General features: G+C 42.4%; 1 protein-coding gene and 1 pseudogene across 3 annotated transcripts in view; one reads left to right on the forward strand and one right to left on the reverse strand.

Moving 5' to 3' along the window:
• PRMT7 (protein arginine methyltransferase 7) overlaps positions 1 to 17800 on the reverse strand; it is a 31378-nt gene that overhangs the window by 10355 nt on the left and 3223 nt on the right. For all 3 annotated transcript variants that reach the window (XM_016164492.2, XM_016164469.2, XM_016164481.2), the window contains exons 2-8: positions 17486 to 17682; positions 14793 to 14829; positions 10965 to 11114; positions 9338 to 9446; positions 4661 to 4773; positions 3335 to 3576; positions 2928 to 3108 (exon numbers count right to left, since the gene is read on the reverse strand). In XM_016164492.2, the coding sequence (XP_016019978.2) occupies positions 2928 to 3108; positions 3335 to 3576; positions 4661 to 4773; positions 9338 to 9446; positions 10965 to 11114; positions 14793 to 14829; positions 17486 to 17580 (927 nt within the window). In that variant the 5' untranslated portion in view covers positions 17581 to 17682. The remainder of the gene's footprint in view (positions 1 to 2927; positions 3109 to 3334; positions 3577 to 4660; positions 4774 to 9337; positions 9447 to 10964; positions 11115 to 14792; positions 14830 to 17485; positions 17683 to 17800) is intronic.
• LOC118611667 lies at positions 10432 to 10550 on the forward strand (annotated as a pseudogene).

The following is a 17800-nucleotide window of genomic DNA, read 5'->3' on the forward strand; positions in this document are numbered from 1 at the left end:
CCCCTGTTGCATGCGTGTGTGCGTGTGTGTGCGTGTGTGCGTGTGTGTGTGTGCATGCGTGCGCGTGTGTTGGGGGGAGAGGAGGGAGGCAAAGATGAAGGGAGAGAGAGAAAAAGCTAATGTGGCAAATGTTAAAAACTGGTAAATTTAAGTAAAGGGCATATCGATGTTGATGTTCGCTCATGCTATGGACTTATACTTTTTCAAAATAAAAAGTTCGGAAAATAGTAGAGAAAGGTTTCATTTTATTCTTTTGAATTAGTTTTTGAAGAACTAGATTACTCTAAATTGTGAAACATGGTTTATTTACAATGATCCAGAGTCAAACTTTAATGAGCTGTGTCGATTGATCCTTTTTGATATTACAAATCCCACATACAGGATTCTATCCTAAAAATACCCAAACGAAAAAAGCTATTTCAAATAAAAATGCATGTAAAATAAATAATTACAGAATTATTTATACTAGCAAAAACTGGGACCAATCCAAATATCCAGCAATTCAGAAACAAATATGTTAATTCCTTACACATAATACTCACAGACATTTAAAAATGATGAATATAAAGACTATGGGTGCAGCACGGAAAAACCAGAAATTAGCACTGACAAAAACCCATGCACATGGAAACAGCAAAGAAAGGGACTTCTTTTGGGTGATAGGATGGTGACTTGATTCATTTTTGTTTTATATAATGAGGTTTATTACCCTTGTAATCTTTCTGCCTCTTTTCAAAAAAGAAAGAATTGTCCTAACACGTGCATGCCTGGCTCAGCTCTGATGAGACGACTGCCTGCGCACTCTGCGTCACCAGGAACTAAGGAAAACTCGGCCCCAGTGAGGCTCCAAGAGCACTGCTCAGCACCGGAGCAAACGCAGCGATGCGGCCCCACTTCTCGGGACCGCGTCCTACCCCACCTGGTCTTGAATTTAACTAGGAGGCAGGCGAATGACATTTCCTTGATCTAACATGTCTATCTGAACATAAAACTAGAAAATGAAACTCTAGCCAGATTTGCTCTGGAAAAAATAAACAGTAACAAGGAGGGAAAAACAGGTTTCCTAAAACCTGTTGTTCATTCTCTGTATTATGCAAACTGATCCTCAGACAAGAGAAGCCTTCCCCCTGACCCTCGGTGCTCCCACAGTACTGGCCTGCCATCGAGTTCTTCCCACACGCCAGCCTCCCAGGTCCTAATGCTAAAGAGCTGCTGAGAGAACCCACTGTCTGAGGTGAGGAAGGCTGAACAGATTTCAGACCAAGAGCAGTTTAGTGAAGTTATGAGGGAGATTCATGAGCAGCTCTTCGAATTCCTAACAGTTCACACAGAAGTCGCTGCTGGTAGAGAAAGGACACAAGCCCCACAGTTGGGAGACCTGGGGAGGGGCACCCACCACCGCTGCCTAGACACGAGGCCGTGCTCCCACACTGGGCTGGGCCAGGTCTCAGTTCGGGCATTATATGGTTAGTCAGCCTGTCTTACACGGGGATCCAAGGAGAAAATATACACAGTCGCACTCTGAAGCTAGGAAAATGAAAAGTATTCAGATTTCGCAGCCCAGCGTCAATCTCAACTCTGTGGAAGAATTCTGACAGCACCCTCCCCCCGCGCGTGCACACACGCACGCACATGTGCACACACACACTCAGCCTGCAGAGGGCTAAGGCTGCACAGAGGAAAGTTTGCACCCATAGTATGGATGCGCACCCACCCGCCTGGCCAGGGGACTGGAAGGCAGAATGGAGGTGGGAATCCTGCAGCAGCCATGACCCTTTGACCTAAGCAGTAGCTCGGGGAGCCGAGGAGCTGCTAGGGCCTGCCCAAAGTCACCCATGTACACTGAGAACCAATCAAGACAAAACCAGTGCCCAGCAAGTGGCAACAGGAGGACGGGACACAGAGGAAGGTGCCCGAGACCTCCCGGGTAGAGAGGGAAGGTCTGAGACCTCGGCCCTAAAGCACCTTTCCTGCATTTCCTCCCTGAGTGTGTGTGCAGAGGGGTTAACACATGTACATGAGAGAAAATTCAAAAGATACAAAAGGGTCATTGAGTGAAAAAAAAGTTTCCTTTCTAGAAACAACCATTTTTACCAATTTCTGTGAATTCTTCCCAAGATACCCTTATACACACACACCACACATACGCGCATCCACATATATTCTTATTTTTAATGCCACCAACGCTGGCATACCGCATACTGTTCTGCACCTATTTTCGTTTCACTTAGTGATATACCCTGGAGACTGTTCCACATCAGTACAGAGGGAGCCGCTTCGTTTACTGAATGTACGATAATGGACTTGTCCAGTCCCCTACTCGTGCCCTCTAGGGTGTTCTAGTCTCTTCTATTAAATCAGGGATGTAATGAATACATAGTCGCGCTTTGGTGAAAAATGGTATCTCACCACAGTTTAACTCTATGTCACTCTGATAAACAAGGCTGAACGACTTTTCACATACTAAGGAGCACTCTGTATTTCCTTTTCTGTAGTTCACGTCCTCCACCCAGTGAGCTGGGGAAGGCAGATTTTGACACCACAAAAAATGAGGCTGTAGACAGGCTATAGTTCTCTATTCCAAGCTGATCTGAGGCCCGCTGGGACTATTCAGGGGGTACTGGGATTGTGGGACCTAACACTGGCTGTGCCAGGGCATGGGAGAGCCAACACACTGAGACTTCCTTGTTGTTTACCGTGTCCACTGGCGCTGACCATGAAGCTGGCGTGAGAGGTCTATCTTCTATCTTACCACAGCCGGCCTTGCTTTTTTTTTTTAAATCTCTTCTTTGACATTGATTCTGACATAGTCCCATCCAACCCTAAATTCTTGAGATTCTAAGGTTCAACATACAAATTTCCCACGACAAAAAGTGAATGACAGTTTCCTGATTTACATGAAAACATGCTCAGCTCCCACCTCTTACCTGGAGCTCCTGTGGGTCTGTGTGTGCCCAGAAGGGGGCCATGGTGCACCTGATCTTCCCTTCAGGGTCCATTTCAATGTCCCACCAGGAGAGAACCACCTGAGCTCGGCCAGACGCCAGAGGTTCAAACTGCCTAATATGGCAGGCTGATGAGCTACTGACTTGCTTGCTGAAGTCCACACTGTGGAATAATATTCAGGAACTTAAACACATTTGAAAATCACACACTTCATTTCTAAAGCTTTCAGGGTGACCTCACCAACAATGAGACTTGTTTGCAATGGACTTCTGCCTTCAGAGGCAGGTGACATCAGCTAGGCTCCTTTCCACTCAAAAAGAACTTCCAAAGACCCCAACTCTACTAAACGTCTCAAAGCACCATTATCACCCAGGTTACTCCGTGGTACCTGAACATGGGCAGCACGTCGCTGAGGACAGTGAAGTCAGTGGGTGACACCTGGTTCAGCTGAATGTCACAGACGGAGGGTGCGCCAGGGCACCTCTCCATTTCTGGTGGGGGAACGATGACCCGCTCTCCAAGTCTGGTCTGAACACGAATGGGAAACAGCTTGTTCCATGACCACATCCTTCTGGACTCCACCAGCTGAGCATAGATGTTTGCTCGGTGAGGCACTGCCTCGCAATTTTCCTAAGTTTATATTAAAAATCAATCAATCAACCAACCAACCAACCAGCCAACCAATCATGTACACTGGTCCAATTGATCAAAAGAGGTTTATTCCTTGATATTAGGCCAGTTTAACATCTAACACCTTACCGCTATTAGTATACTTAACTGTTTTTGGCCCAAAAGCCCTTGTGGTGAGGGGGAAGGAACTAGATTTGAAAAATACACATTATGTCTAAAATGATTTATGTCAGATAAATTCCTTGCTACCTGACACTCTTAAATACTACAAAAATAAACCTTAATTGTCATCATGTGGATTAACTCCCACATCGACCTTGAAGAAAGAGTCCAAGTCTTTCTGCTAAACACTAATTCTGGTACTGGGCTCACTGCTTCCCTTCAGCGCAGTTCTTGCCCAGACACCAGAAGCTCCTTATTGCACAGCCCAATGGACAAGTGTCCATCTTCAACTGATCTGACCTCCTGACCTCACCAGGCGCTGCTGACCACTCTCCTCCCTTGGCTTTGGCTGCAGTCCTTTGTCCAGTTTTCCTCCTACCTCATTCATTCATCAACACCCTCTATAGACCAGGCACCAGGGGCCCAGCCGTGAAGAGGACACTCACAGCTACCACCACACAGAAATGACAGGCACAGGGCTTCGCTACCTCAGCACAAGTGACCTCTTGGGCCAGAAGATCCTTCATTGTGGGGGCTGTTCTGTGCATTGTAGAACGTTTAGCAATATCCCTGGCCTCTACCCACAAGACGACTGTAGCACCGCACTTAGTTGTGACACCAAAAATGTCTCCAGACACAGCTCTAGATGAGAAGCACTGCTCTAGCTGGACTCTCACTCCCCCTGCCTGTCCCTCAGAGGGGACTCCCCAGAGACCTGGTCTGGACCACCTTCTTTCTCCCTCCACATATGAGAGTCATAATTAAGGAAAACCAGAATCCTGCAGGAATCGAGGGGTGGCCAAACGTACACAAAGAGGGGTAGTAAAGGCTCGGGCTGTGAAGAGCATGGTGCATCAACAAGAGCTGTGTGAGCTAGCTGAGATCACAGCAATACGCCTGAGGGAGGCCCTTGGTCCCCTACCTGCACGAGATGCCTGTGTGCGTGCTCATAGGAGGGCAGCGCTCCCTCCCCAATCAGTTCCGTGTCAAAGAGCTCTGTGATCAGGATGTTGGCACGGCACGGCATGTCACCATCTGAGAAACACAAGGAAACAAGAGTCAGAAGCAACTATGGACTAGAAAAAATATTTATAGCAAATAGATGCAAAACAAAAGGTTAAGAGATCATTAAATTGAAAGCACGTATATGTGCTGAAGTATTTAGAATGTCTACAACTGACTTTACAACGGTTCAGCAAAAAAATCCATATTTATACACACAAACGTGCTAACAATTGGTAAAGCCTTGGTTAAAAGAAAATGGTGCTCACTATACTACTCTTTGAACTTTTCTGTATACAAATTAACAAACTATTAATTATTAAATTAGCAAAAATCATTTGAAAAAGCAAAAACTGAATGCTGGTACTTCAAGTATTTCTAAGCTGCAGAGAGGGAGAGAAAAACAAAGCAACAAAGAGAGGCTGATTCATTCCACTGATACCCTGGGTTCAGAATCACCAGTTCCTAACACTATACCCCACTGAATTAAGTTTGTTTCTTGCTACCAAACAATCCTCCAGGTAACAGTTGTTTTGGGATAGTAGAATTAACAGGAGGGTCTTTCTGTTAATTCCTTTTTCTAAACCTCTGTAATGTCATGTTACTTCTACAGTTATAATTTGTAATGAGCCAAGAGACAAAACAGACTTTGGAAGCGGCCATTCATCATGAAGAATTAACTAACCACTCATGATGGCTCATGAATTATAATTTGACAAGGCCCACTCATCTTCCCTACAGAGAAGACAAGTCTCATGGATGATGCAAGAAAAAAACAAGCATTAAAATGTTTCAGAAAAGGGTACAGCAGAGAGCCTGTATCCCCGCTTTCTAGCCTTGAACTCCCAATGCTGACCATCAGTCACCTCATCTGTAAAATGGAGGGTAACAAGAACTGCTCCACGTGATGGTAGTTACGATGGCAAAGGTAAAAACTGTTTACTTCTGTGAAGTACACTTGTGCTCAATGGCTGAGAAGAAACTTGTCTTCTGGCACAGAGAACACCCTTCCAAGTCATCCTGCCCATCCTCTCTGATATCACACTAAACACCCACTGAAATACACTGTCCCAAACTGAGCCAACCACACCATAGCGTGGTGTACCTGCTTCTCCCTCTGACATCTCCACCTCACACAGTCCAGAAACCTGGGCATCATTTACTAGTTCCAGAAGAGCAGGGACCCAGACTGGCCTGTTCACCATTGTACCCCAGTACCTAGAACATTGCCTAGCATCCAATAATAGTCAGCAAACATTAACTAAATTCTTGATTCCTCCCTCTCTGCCACCTTGTAGCCAATCAATTAACGACCCCTGCCAATTCTAGCTCCTAAATAATTTTTAAGCCAATTATGTAACTTAAAATGATTTGTCCAAATTTGTTTCACATAAAGCTTATGATCCAGTGAATTGCAACAAATAATCTTGAGAGCCTAGGATCTAGCATGTGAGTGACAATGTAGAAGGGTAGAGAGTGTACAGCAAGAGCCTGATGAGGGGTGGTTACCCCAGGTGCCTCCTAAGTCTTCACCACATGACTGGATGGATGAATGAATGCTGCTGCCTGAGTCAGCTGCTATACATGCCTCGGTATGTAATCCATCCACCTCTGGGAAACAGGCAACAGGCTATTTTTAAAAAGAGCTAAGAACAGAACCTTGGATAACATGTATTTGGGAGAGAAAGCAAGCTACAAAAGAGAACCGAGGCTGGAAGATGTCACTGAGACCTGGGAAGTTTCCAGAAAGAATGAATAGCAGAAGTACCCAAGCTGCAGTGTTTGAGAGGAAAAGCAGAAGGAAGATCATCCGCCTTGGCAATGAGAAAGCCACCATCAAGTTGGGGGTGTGGAAACAAAGTCTCACTTACAAGGAGTTAAGGACCAAGCAAAGCTGGCAATTTACTCACTAAACAGATATTACTGAATCCTTTCATGCCAGGTATGTGAGGTATGGAATGGAATAATCAGTAAGACCACACAGTTCATGACGTCAGGATGCTTCAGCTATGTGGGGATGTAGACATTAAATACATAATTACATAATTATATCATTATTGCAGTGCTAAGTGCTACAAAGGAACAATATTAAGAAAGCATATGAGGGCCTGGCCTAATGCAGGGTGTGTGTGAACAACACACAGCCTGTAGAGGCTGCTCTGCGGGTCAGTCTCTGTGCTGCCAAGACAGACAAACTTTCGAAAATAAATAATCTCCACCTTTGGCCAAAATGGAATAACCAGGATCAGACTTATCCATCCACAATAATCAACTAGAAACCAGACAAAACATATGAAACAAGTGTTTTCAGATGCTGAAAAAGAGGCAGCACAATTTGTTCCCAAGAAGGGAAACAAAGTGACCCCTACTATCCCTTGGCTTTTCTCCAGCAGGAACTTTCCAGACAGCAGTACAAGAAATGAGAAATTAAGCAGAGCACAGCAATCTGGCTGAGTTCAGGAGACAGCAATTGAAGTTCAAGGAAGTGAGGCGATGGGACTTGTAGGGGAGAGAACCAGAGAGAAAGTTACACAGGAAAGGGGCTTCAGAAATCTGCACCGGGCTCCCCTTAGGTCTCTTGTTGAATATATTCACATGTGCATAGGGTAAGACTCTAGAAGGCCAGGCAAAGGTTGACCATGTAGCTACAAGCTGAACAATCTCCAGAGCTCACATATGACTGGGTAACATTCTAGCTCTGATCATCCAGCACACGCACTCAGCAGAGACCCCAGAAAGGTCACATCCTACTAGTATGGTTGAAGTAGCCTTAGACCAGGGTCCCGCCCTTCACCCTGGGACATTTGGCAATGTCTGGAGACACTTTTGGTTGGCAAAAATAGTGAGGGAGAGGGAGGTGCTAACAGCTTCTAGTGGTTAGAGGCCAGGGGTAAGCATCCTACAATGCACAGGATAACTACCCTTGGCCCCCAACAAAAAATTACCAGGCTCAAAATGTCAACAGTGTTGCTGCTGCTGCTGAGAAACCCTAACTTAAAGCTATTCTAACTGGCTTCCACAAAGCTTAGAAACAAGCCTTAGAAGGATCTAATTGATTTGCAAGTAATCCAAGCCCAGCAAAGCTTTTAAAAGAAGATGACAAAAACCAGCACTCAGAAGTGTAAAATTCCCAATACACACAGTACCCAAATAAGAATTACCAGACATACCAAGAAGGAAAACGCAACCACAACCAGAATTAAAAATTCATCGATATGACAAACCCCAACAAGACAGGGATGATAGAAATAGAAGATAAGGACGGTAAAACAGTTAATGTAAATATGTTAAATATTTAAAAACACATAAGCACAATGAGGAGAAAAATGGAAGTTATAAAAAGAATCAAACGGAGTTTTAGAGATGAAAAATACAATACCAGAAATGAAAAGTTCACCAGATGTGCTTAACAGCAGATTACACACTGGAAAAGAAAAGCTCAGTGAACCTAAAGACCCATTTGAGAAACTATTAGTCTCCATCAATAGGTGAAAGCATAAACAAACTATGGTATGTCCACACACGGAGTGCTGCTCAGCAATAGAAGAGAACGAACTCTTGATAAACAGAACGTGGATGAATCTCAAACGCAACATACTATGAAACAGAAAGCAGGCACGAAGTACACGTTGTATGATTCCACTTACTCAAAATTTTAGAAAAGGCAGAGCTAATCTATATTGAAACAAGCAGGTCAGTAGCTGTTAGGGCCAGGGCTATGGGAGGAATTGATGTAAATGATCATGAAGGATTTCTTTGGGCATGGTGGAGATATTCTATTATCTTGATTGTTGTGGTGGTTACAAGTGTGTTTAAATTTGTCAAAATTCATCAAACTATACACTTAAAATGGGTGTATTCATTTTAGGTAACCTATACCTCCAATAATGTTAATTAAAAATAGAAAAAGGATTTGTGTATTCTTTTGTATTTATGTTTTAAAAATAAAAGGGACACAAATCTCTTCTTTTGCGTATGTTTCAGATTCTCCATTAAAAAATTATTTTTAATGGGAGAAAAAGGTTGACTTTAGGTAGATGCTCCATTCTAAAACACTACATTTTTAAAAAAATTGGGGTGATATCCATAACCTCATTCCAGAAGCTTATTTTACAAATCTTTACACTGTGCCCTACAGATATCAGTGGCATGTGAAATTTCAGAACTCTTAGACTATAAAAAACATTCTGGAAACCCAGAGAGATTGTGCTATACAAGCAAATTTCTCATGTTGGACACTGAACCACAATGTCAGAACTAAGCAAAACTCTACTTGGTTTCACTTTTGTCTGATAAAACTCGAAACTTGGAGTGCTGAACCACACAAGAATTCCAACTTATTCAAGCCAAAAGTTTCATTTGCATCACAGCTATTGCTCTTATTAGCTCTGCTTTACTAATTGCTGATTTGTTTTAGCTAGTAGAAAAATAAACTAGCAGAGAAGCAAAGTGCTTATCTTCAGACCACCACAACATGGAGAGGCCCCATATCTCTGCAATTACCTAGAAACATCTATTCCAGGTAACTTGAATAAGCCTTTTCCTCTCTCTTACAGAAAGGAAGAAAAGTTTCCAACACAGGATGTGTTAATCTCACCTGGCCCTATGGTCACTTCTGTGGAATGCTTGTTGATAACCTTAATCTTATCACTGAAGCCATTTTTCTCTACAATCTTCACAGCAGCATCAGCCATAGGCTTGAAAACCTAGAAATTAGAGCCGAAACCCAAGAAAAATGAGCAATCAATTTAATAACATCCTAACACCCAAGGTCAGCAAGATGTTCCTTGATTCTGGTCCTAAGATCTGAAGTAAAAGAGACTCCAGAATTTCCTTCTGAATATAAAAAATGTGCCTTTGTTACCATTCACAATATAGGCAAATATTTCTTTGGGCTGATTTAATCTAAATAAGACTTCATTGTGTAACAATACTTTATTCTCCAAATGTGTATCATGAAAATACACAGGAATGAGATTCCTCTGGGTTTAACTCGCAGCTAGGAGTTCCCATTACGCGCCAGACACAGGGGGGACGCAGGGGGCGCCGAGAAGGTTGCTCTATCTAGTAAGGGCAGCAGATGTCAGCGCCACGCTAAAAGGAACCACAGAGAGAACTTGCTTCACAAAACCATAATCTGTGACTTGAGACAAGATGCATCCAACACTCTTTAGATAAAAGTGAGACTGTTACTGTGTCAGACCTAAGTGTAAGCAGGTCACCCTTCTGCTCAAAACTGTCCCCAATCTCCACTGTGGGCAGAAGATCACCTATATGTTCTTATGGTATTTGAGGCCCTTCATGATACAGACCACCTTGCTTCTCCCCGCCACCAGCTCTTTCCCCAATCTCCATCTGCCCCCCGCAACTGATGTTCCAGCCACACTCACTGTTCCAAGGCAACCCTGAGCCTTCCCTGCCATAGCTCCACTTGCCAAAGCAAACTGAACTTTCCAGGGCAGCACAAACCCTTGGAAGAGAATAAACCAAAATTTTAACAATGGTTAACTTTGAGGTAACACACTATTTTATTTTATATTTACCAAATTTCCTGTAGATACGTATTATATACACATTATCAGAAAAAAACCTATGCTTAATGTTTTATTACAGGAAAGAAATAGCAGATTGCCTTATTATTGAAAACGAAATAAGATAGCTGGCTCTTATTATGTTTTGTAGTGGCTCTCTGCCTACGGCCATGCCACTCTGAACATGCCTGATCCTGTCTCATCTCAGAAGCTAAGCAGGGTCGGGCCTGGTTAGTACTTGGATGGGAGACCACCTAGGAAGACTGGGTGCTGTAGATGTAAGTAAAGTAAGTAGGTAAAGTAAATAAAATAAACAAACAAACAAACAAATAGAAATATAGTAGTGGCTTTCAATCTTGGTGCACATTCAAAAATCCCAATGCCCAGGCCACATCCCAGAATAATTAAATCAAAATTGGGGTGGGATAGAGGGCAGGCATTAGTATTTTTTAAAGTTCCTCAGTGATCCTGACATGTAGTCAAGGCTGATAATCACTGTTTTCAGAGGAGAAAACATGCTCCTAGAGGAAGAAATTGTGTCTGATTCAGCTCTACATCCTCAGAACTTGGCCCTGTGCTTGGCACAGAGTGAGCACTCTGTGAATACTCACTGAACAAATGAATGAGCAAAGTGCAAGGAGCATAAGGGACTTCCCACACAAGCAGGACACATGACTAAGGAGCATGGCTCACCTCGATGGCATAGCAGAAGTCAGCGCCTGCTGTGACTGCCATCATTGACAAGAGTCCCGTCCCGGTACCAATGTCAAGAACCAAGGCTTTCTGTCCTCTTTCCTTCACCCTGCTCACAGCAGCCCGGATACCCTGGTAGTATTTTACATTCTAAGAGAAAGGGAGAAATAGCTGTAACTTTAAAACAGTTGTTATAAATAAGTAGAAAGGTGCTTTGTGAAGTTCTAGAGTCACCGTTGGCAAAAGCTGTGTCAGTCGTGACCCTGTGGCTTTTCTGGCCCTACGAGGAACAGCACTGACTAGTAGAGTCAGCCAGGCCTCGCAAGACCCCAAAAGCCTGGGTCAGCCTCTCGCCCTTTATGAAGCAGCTGTCTTCCCCCTACACCCACTCTTCCATACTCTGCTTAGTGATGCTGGGGCTGGGGCTCTGGAAACACCTTCTTTTCCCAGCTGTTAGGTATGGAAACAGGGGAAACTACAAGGTGACTGGAAGGTAGGAGAAGGGAGAAAACTTATTCCTTCCTGTATGACTGCTGCTCTCATCGGTGTCTTCCCAGGAGTCGCAGCTGGTTCCAGAAGCCAGATCCTGCCAGGACTCCCCTAAACAGCCTCTCTTCTGGACTCTCTGAGGGAGCAGGGGCCCTCAGCAGAGATCCCTCTCAGAGATTGGAGCACCAGCTCCACAGGGCCTCTCTTCCATGCTTCTAGGTTCTAAAAACCCCAACCTTCTCCCTTTGCTTCCCCTGCCCTAGGCAAGGTAACTAACTGCTTCCTGCCTTTACAACCGCCGTTTCACCTCCATGCTCTCATCTGTTCCCCAGTCCTCCCACACCTGTATAACAAATTCCCTCTGCTGAAATACGTAATTTGGCTTTTGGTTTCCTTACTGGACTCTAATTCATACAGCTTCCATGTCTAAAATATATCCACCCCCCTCCTCAGGAAATGATTTCTTTGCATCGTGAAGGTTTTTAGTTCATGTCTTTAGTAACTTCCCAGAAATATTTTCCATCTCTAAGTGTTTGACTGAATAAGTACCCTGATCCTTCTGTTGAAAATAACTATAAATCATGGGAAGACATTTGTAAATCCTTTTAAATGTGCTGATGACCTGGCAAGTTAGTAAGGAATATTAAAAAGTCAAACAATTGAAATGGATCCACCCCCGGTGAGCCTTAAGATGACAATAATACCAGCTGACACCTTGTGCACAGCCTGCAAGAGACCCAGAGCCGAGGCGCCCAGCTAAGTGAAGCCCAGATTTCTCACCCACAGAATCTGTGAGATAATAACTGCTTTAAGCCATTAAACTTTGAGATAATTTGTTATCCAGCAATAGATAAGTAATACAGGACTGGTATCAAAAGGACCATATTCTCTGACCACCATACAATCAAGTCAGAAATCTCAATAACAAAAATATAAAGAAAAAAAGATTCTGAACATTAAGAAATTCTAAATTTATAGGTATAAGACAAAATAAAAAAAAAAGAAGTAGGAACTATCTAGAACTGAATAATAAAAAAAATTACATATCAAAACTCATGGGATGGCTAAAGCAATATTTGGAGAGAAATGTATTTAAAAAGACAAAAAATGAAGTAAGCATCCACCTCAAAAATTAGAAAAAGGACTGCCAATATAAACCTCAACTAAGTAGATGAATAAAAATAAAGAACAAGTATTAACAAACTAGGAAACAAATATAGAGACTAACGAGGATAAAAGTTCATTATTTCGAAAGACTAATACAGAAAGGTAGAGGGAGAGAAAGAAGGACGAGTAACTAAAAAGTGGGAATGAAAGGAAGGGCGGCGATGGGCGCCGTGATGGTATGCACAGCGCCGGCGGTAAAGAGATTAAAGGGTATCATGAACAACTTTTAGCAAATACATCTTTTAAAAAATTAGATGAAGTAGACATTTTATAGAGATTCTACCCAACGCGCTAGAGCAAGAAGAAATGGAATAAGGTCTAGAAAAAAAAAATACAGTCATTCTTCACAGATGAGATGAATGCAAAACAACAACAACAATCCAAATACCTACGTGTAATTATTAAATTAAGAGAACTTAGAAAGGTTACAGGATTCTAAATCAATAAATAAAAATTGATTGAAATTTTATAAATCAGCAACAGCCTTTAAAACCTTGCAAAGGGAAGGATTTCTTAAACGAGAGACAAAAAGTGCCCGCCGATAAAGGAAATATGAAATAAATTTGACATGAACTTAAGAACTCGTGTTTATCAGATTTAAAAAAAAAAAAAACCTACGAACTCAGAAAAGACATCTGCAATATACAGCTGACAAGATTTGTACCCAGAATATGTAAAGAACTCTTATAAATTACTAAATCATAAAAGAGAAAACGTGAATAGCCAATAAACAAATGAAAAGAGCTCATGTTCAGTAGTAATCAGGGGAATGCAAGTCAAAACTATAACGAGAGATTAGTTCAAACCTACCAGATTGTCAAAAATGTAAAAATTAATTAATACCAAATACTGGTAAGGATGTAGATCAATAAGAAATATCATAAACATGCAGTGAAAGTGTAAACTGGCATGATCCCTTTGGAAAAGAACTTGACATTACCTAGCAGAGCTGAACACACCCAAATGCCCAGCAATTCCATTCCCAAGAGTCTACAACCTACAGATAAATGTACCAGAGTATATACAATGTTCCAGCGGCACTACTTAAAACAGCAAAAAGCTGGAAAGAGAAGAATGGGTAAATAATGACACAGTCACACAATGGAATCCATACATCAGTGAAAATGAATGAACTACAGCTACGTGCAAAATGAACGAATCTCAAAAACAAGGCTGAGCAAAAAGACAAGTCACAAAGAATAAACACAGTATAGCTCCATTATTTAAAGTTCAAAAACAGGCCACGAGAGTCCAAGAAGCCAAGACCATTAAGCTAGAGAAGAGCAGACAAATGCCAAGAACAATACTTGTTCCACATTCTATAATTCCCCAACAGTTCATGAAGGGTTCTCAGATATCCGATTTAAATTAGGAAGGTACGTAGTTCCTTTTGTATGGCCTACACACTAATGATACTTAGAAAGTTCATTCTGTCACAGTGTGTCCCAGAAGTAGGTAGGCTGAGCAGTTAACCGGGGCTGGGTGAAGGAGACAAAATGGCCCATGACCACCCTTGTCACATTCGTGATGCCTCTCCTGCTCTGCACTGCTCGGTTTTTAAGTTTGGTCCTGCATTTTTCTCCTTCAAGCCTCCTACCTTCCAAGCCATCTGGATGAAATGGTCAAGCACTCTGGTAGACCAGGAAATTCTGGGTTGTTAACCTCATAAGACAAGAACTGCAGCAGTCCCTAACTCAGATAAAAGAAAACGCAGATAAACGAAAAATCAAAGAGGAAAGCTGAGATAGAATTCTGCAATGAAAGCCAAATCTGCTTTACAGAATAGTCTACAGTGACCTCTAGAGATTTTATTTTTAAATTACAAATTGACTATACAATGGGATACATCATATAATTAGAGAATTTTTATTTAGAGAATATCATGGAGATCAGCTAGTACATCCCACTCATTTTAAATCCTAATAAACAAGGTCCACGGAGGTTCCATGTTTTCTCCAAAGTCACGCTCAGGTAAAGAACAGAGCCAAAAGTAGGACCCAGCCTCCATACTGATTTCCCACCATACTGACTCCCAGCATCATTTTAACATCGGACCTTTAGCGGGAGTTTTTAAACTGCTTGTAATCCAAGGTTTTAGAACCCCACATCAAGATAATGGTTTCCAAAAAATAAAATAATGTTTAAAAGATAATAATTTCCTTTTACACTTACTCTGTCTTTGTCATGCAGCATATCAGCATAAGAAGATCTTAAAAAAAAAAAAAAAAGGACAAGTCAGAAACCTTTGCTAATAATGACATACATCAACATATGAGTATATTCACATATATCAATGTATTCTTAAATCAGACAGAACAAACATCTAGGCTGATTTTAAACTATTTTCATAGTTATATGCTGTCATTCTCCAGTACTGCAGAAAAAAATCTGACAGATGGTTATTTTCAGCAAAGAACCTCAGGCCCAAGAATGCTCTGGTAGTTTGCCCTGTCACAGTAATTCCAAAGCCACTAGCATACTGATCATGTTATATATCATACATTTTTTTCCTCAGAATAACTCAGACTCAATTTGTCTAACACTAACATACTCTTGCAGACACTTGTACTTTGGGATAATCACAGATGTAACATCAGGAAGAACCGCGGACAGGAACAGCATACACCTGCTGCACACGTGACGGGTATCATCCCCAGCACTCACCCTTCTGTCATCAGGGAAACTGAGCATTCACCAAACTGCAGAGTGGTAAAGGGAGTTGCTTATCCATATTTTCTATTGTAGCAATTTATAAATTTGAAAACCTCTGGTAAGGTCAGGATTGGCCCGCAGAAATCAGCAGGCCCAGCCCAAAGATGCTTTCTGAGAGTTCCAGGTGAGAGCCAAGGCATTCTAAACGGAGGACCTCCAGCTTCTGGTTAACATCGGTCATGGCAGAACGTCTTTTAAATGTAGATTCCCAAAATACACACAAAAAGATTCTGATCCAGAAGCCAGGGCTGGAAGTCTAGAAATCTGCACTTGAACTGGTGCTCCAGACAACTGTGACACAGGCACCCCTTACTCTACACTTTGAGGAGCACGACACTAAAAAAATAGGGTTCTTTTACGGCACACCAAAGTTTTTACATCTGAACCCAGCTATGAATGTTTACTTCAAATATGGTCTTTTCTACCTTTCTCCACTTTATAAGAGACTTTTTCACTCCCCATCTTCCCTGCCTCACCATCCATCCGCTCACTCTCCACCACTCCACTGACATCGCTCTCCCTAAGCACCAGCAGCTCACTCCAACTGCTAACATCCGGGGCTCTCTGACCGTGCCGGATGGTGCCTCTTCCTGAAACGCTTTCCTCCTTTCCATTCTGGCCATTCCCTCCTGGTTCTCCTGCCTCCTCGGCTATTCCAGGACTCCTCCTTCAGCCCTCCACCTTTCTCATTCCACACCCTTTTTAAAAGCCTCAGTGTCAACTCTAATAACTGCAAATTATCTCCAGACCCACATATGTGCCCACTGGCATCCCTACTGGGTGTCCAAATACCTACTCTCCGTTATCTTCCCCTCCCCAACACCAGCGGTTCCTCCTGTGTTCTCCCTCTCAGCAAACAACAGCTCCATCCACCTAGCCACTAACCAGAATCTTGATGCTGCTCGAATTTTCTCTTTCCTGAATCACTGCATCCAGTGAGTGATCAAACTCAAGCTCCCTCAAAGCTGTCTCCTCCTCTCTCCACCTCTCCTGCTTCTGCTTTGGGGTTGCAAAATCCATCCAGGGGTCTCCACTCCCTCCAACCCACCTTCCACACTGCTCTCAGTGAGTGTTCCAAAATGTAACCTAATTCTTTTCCTCCCATTTAACATCTCAAGCACTCACAAAATAACGTCCAAAATTTTTAGAAGATAGTATTTTTGAGTCCTTATTCTGTGTCAGACGTTGTATTTCATTCAATCACCAAACAATCCTACAATAAAGGTATTATGAGATATATATTATACTGAGGCATATATTATATCATACATTGAGAAATATATTATTATACTGAGCTTCAGAGAAATAGCTTGACCAATGGCACAGAGTTAAATGACAGAGCCCAGACGTATACTCATATTCCTCTTCCTGCATATTGCTACCACCCTTTACAACATGACCTCCGCCTACCCTTTCAGCATCCTCTCTCACCATAGCCCTACTTTTGAACCACACTCTAGCACATCGAACTGCCAGCCGCTCCCCAGACCAGCTCATCTAGGAAGTTTACACGTAATCCCTGCTGCTCAGAAAGCAATTTCCCTCCATTTAGATTTGGGAAATCTTTCAATCATGCTTAGCCCAGCTGGCTCTTGCTGCTTCCATGAACTTTTGTGCCCATTTCCACTGGCCTTTATATAACTACACTGTGATTTTTTAAATGTCTGTCTCTTCCACAAAACTGCCTGCTTCTTAAAGATGGGAACCTTAACTTCTTCATTTTGGTATTCACGGCCCTAGCACAGTGCTGGCATGTTGCATGCACTCAAAGATTGCTAAATAATAGTAACTCACATACTTTTAAACATCCCTTTAAAGGAAAAAATGCATTTTTCACTTTTCCAAGAAGTTAACCATATGAGGAATGTGTCACTATTTCAGTGACACAAGTGAATGATTAAGTTTCATAAATTCTACTACTACTATTGAACCTTGGGTCCTCTTTGCCACAGAATGTCTGACTCCCTACACAGGCATGACTCAGTCTAACTCCCACACAAACCTACCTAGCTGAGCACATTTGCTCCTGACCAACACCTGCCAGATCAGAAGCACTAGGTGACAGCCTATTCCACACTCAGGTTGGATTCCAAGGTATTTGCTTTGAGATCAAGTGCACCAGCTACAGCCAACTGTGAGCACATCCTTGTTACCTGGCAATCTCCTGGTGGTAATCATAGTGCTCATCTTCCTCCAGCCACTCCACGGATCCTGTGGTCGGATTGGCTCGCCCACAGAAGACCTTCATGGTGCTAATCAGTTCCTTGGTTTTAGCAGAGAAAAGCAGCCTAAAGCAGCCTTGCCAGTTCACGTCTTGTGGACAGGTCAGGTCATCAGAAATCTATTCACACTATAATGCCCGAGAATGTCGAAGAAAAAAAAAAATGTTAAAAGGCAAGAAAACAAAAGGGAAAAAATTGACAAAAATGTCAAAGCCATTGAAAATAGTTGGTTAATCATTATTTGAA

The sequence above is a fragment of the Rousettus aegyptiacus genome, unplaced genomic scaffold, assembly GCF_014176215.1.
Source record: "Rousettus aegyptiacus isolate mRouAeg1 unplaced genomic scaffold, mRouAeg1.p scaffold_m13_p_14, whole genome shotgun sequence".
In the NCBI taxonomy this organism is placed as follows: domain Eukaryota; kingdom Metazoa; phylum Chordata; class Mammalia; order Chiroptera; family Pteropodidae; genus Rousettus; species Rousettus aegyptiacus.